Source organism: Nanorana parkeri, unplaced genomic scaffold, assembly GCF_000935625.1.
Source record: "Nanorana parkeri isolate BGI_ZX_2015 unplaced genomic scaffold, ASM93562v1 scaffold2373, whole genome shotgun sequence".
Taxonomy (NCBI): Eukaryota; Metazoa; Chordata; class Amphibia; order Anura; family Dicroglossidae; genus Nanorana; species Nanorana parkeri.
This window is the reverse complement of record NW_017308641.1, coordinates 15,545-18,483: the sequence shown is the minus strand read 5'-3', so window position 1 is coordinate 18,483 and position 2,939 is coordinate 15,545. Positions and strand designations below refer to the sequence as shown.

Here is a 2,939-nt window from a genome sequence, read left to right as displayed (position 1 = left end):
CTTCCTTTTATTTCTGGTTGTCCCTAGGAGGTTAGGTTTTAGTATAATTTGTAAAATGCTCTCCCCTCCCCCCCATAGATATATTCCATTATAAATCATTACAAACAGTTGGGGTCGGTGTGAGAAAAGTTTCCTATAAGATTACAGGGATCAGTGTATGTATAATGGTGTGAATAGGGAATTCATCCGTCTTTTCCCAGCAATCACAGAGCGATCAGTGCGGTCACACAGCGTCTCTCTCACAGATCAGTGCGGTCACACAGCGTCTCTCTCACAGATCCAGTGCAGATTGGTATAACAGTTCTCCAGTATCAGACGTGATCCGAGCTTGGCACAGCTTCCAGTCCCTTCACTGACAGTCCTAGATAAGAGATAACATTGGGTGAGAGGATTCCCATAGTCATTGCTGCTGAGAAGTAAAAGGAAGGGGGGAGGGGGACCATGGAGACAATATGTACAGAGACCTCCACTTATGTAGTTGGGTTTGGTGGACGCTGGAGTGGCTGGTGATTGGGTTCCATAGAGTCAGATCAGCGAGCGGACGAGACGTCCCTGTACCCACACGGCGCAAGCGCCAGTGGGCAGGACAAGCGGTCACGGCTCTGGATGTTAAGAGCCGCTGCATGGCGTCGTGTTGCCGAGGCAACCAGCAACGCTTCGTTCCCGGTGCGCTCGCGGTCCTGACACTTGATACCGCTCTGCACTTGGTCTTGCGATCTCTAACCCAAACGATGTATTTCGCTACCGGGTGAGTCACACTTATATGTGCTGTTGGGAGTCACTGAGGGTTCAATAGATATGGCCGATATTTACATCATTCTGCACACGTCCTTTTCAAATACATAACGGCAGGCGTGACGTCATAGCGACGCCCCCAGGTGGATGGGAGTGGAATTCGTTACATGTTCAGGAGCAGCTCATTGTTAAAGTGTTTAAATTTGTATGTCTTTCACTTCACTGTTATCTCTAAGCCTGATGAAGGGGACCCGGCGAGGCCCCGAAATCGCTTGCCAATGAGACACAGCTACTGGCAATAAAATATTTTGCTTTTTCAACTCATGGTGCGCTGGGGACATTTTTCTATTGTTCATGTGTGGCGGCGCCATCCGCAGTCATTTCCAGCACCCATCTTCATCAAGTGGGAATCCCGGTAAGGAGTGCGGTATGGTTCCTGGGTACCATAGAGGGCACTGCACAGATATCACATGTCCAGTCCTATGAGAGGAGAACGAGGTAATTGGAGTGTGTCAGATGGGTTGCTGGTTCCCTTAAAAGTGCTCTGAGAGAGAAACTGCCATTGGAAAGTTACCACAGGAGGATTCATGAGCTGCCAGAGGAGGACTCCCATAGAAGATCTGCCATACTTCCTGCCTGCTAACAGGAAATGATAACAGTCTTCTGTACTTGTTTGTTTCTCATTGGCTCTCAGGACTCAGTAAAGATAAAGAAACATCAGTGCTGTCATCCAATCACAGTGTGCGCAAATGTATATAGAGGAAGAGGCAGAAGCATGGCATCCCGCAAAGATATTCTCCTGAAACATTGTGTATCTGCAGCTACGGAGAATATAAAGTCATGTGATACTTACTCCATGCTGCCGTCTGTCCATCTTCCTGTCCACGTTTCACCGTGCTTGTTATATGGGGACAATCCGACCCAGAATTCCTTTCCTGTGATGGTCACCAGTCTCTGGATAACATGAAACATAAAACTAGTTATCTGCTCATCTGTAATCCCCTCACCTTCCACTGCTTCCAGCCAACAATTCTCCAGATGGAGATATACAGATATAAGACCTGGAAGGCTTCTCCAGAGTTCCCCATTCACATTTAGATGTCTGTACAACAGCGGCATTTACAGGTCAATAACGTATAAATATCTATAATACACATATCATCTTATGGGGAGATTGGTGTTGGAATGAAAGGTTCGGTGACGGGATCTTTTTTAAAGCAAATGTTTTCAGGGCTTTGATAGTTGATAATATAACACACACAGAGCAACAAGAAGATACAATCAGGTAGACTGATAACAGGGTCTCCTTAAAGGAGAACTATGGGGTCAGTGTTTTTCCCCATAGTTCTCCTTAGGGTAACGGAAGGACACAAACTAGCGTCCTCCCGTCACCCTAGGCTCAGTATATAGGGAGCTACGGCTCGCGGTATACTGAGACGCCGGAGCGGATCCCGACGTAGATGACGGGATCCGCGCAGCTGCGTGAGTGACAGCTGGCTCTGCCTATCTAGAGACAGAGCCAGCTGTAACCGCCCCCTCCCCCGTCCATTCCGCCGGTCAGCGCTGGCAGATCGGAGCTTTCAGTGTGAAACAATTGGTAAAATTAACATTTTAGTTTGATGGGATGCTATGTACCAGTGCACAGTTAGTCATTTTAAAGGACCAAATTGCAATCATGTTCTGTAACCCAAAGTACTGAATTAACATCTTGCCGTCCGTCCATTGTAAATACACGGGCAGACAGCGGACTCTTCCCAGCAGGTGGACGTACATATGTGTGATTTTTTTTCTGCAGGCGCGCAAAAGCAGAATCCCACTGTGTATGTAAACAGCCGGTACCGGTTGTTACAAACAAGCTTTGGGACGGCTCTACAGTCAGCAGATCGCTTGTATGACAACAAACAGCGTGCAGCCCTCCTCCACTGCCGCGCTCCCCCCTTCAGATGCCCAGCTCCCCTCAGCTGCTGTGCTCCCCCCCCTCCACTGCTGCTCCCCGATTATCCCGGGCTCCGCTGTCCCCCCTGCGGGTCCGGGACCGGCACAGCGGCTGTGTACTCTGTAAATGGAGGAGAGATCGTCATTCTCCCACCGCTGATCTCTCCTCCACTCTCTCTATAGGCGGAGGTGATGTGTATTACATCACTTCCGCCTGTAGCTGTCATTTCTCCGGATGCTGTAGCCGGAGAAGAAGCTGATGAAGAGCC

At 48.9% G+C, this 2,939-nt stretch overlaps 1 protein-coding gene across 1 annotated transcript in view; it reads right to left on the bottom strand.

The window, feature by feature from the left end:
• Positions 1–255: 255 nt before the first annotated feature.
• LOC108801532 (killer cell lectin-like receptor subfamily B member 1B allele C) overlaps positions 256–2,939 on the bottom strand; it is an 8,818-nt gene continuing 6,134 nt past the window's right edge. The window contains exons 3-4 of the mRNA XM_018573422.1: positions 1,589–1,689; positions 256–361 (exon numbers count right to left, since the gene is read on the bottom strand). Of these exons, the coding sequence (XP_018428924.1) occupies positions 256–361; positions 1,589–1,689 (207 nt within the window). The remainder of the gene's footprint in view (positions 362–1,588; positions 1,690–2,939) is intronic.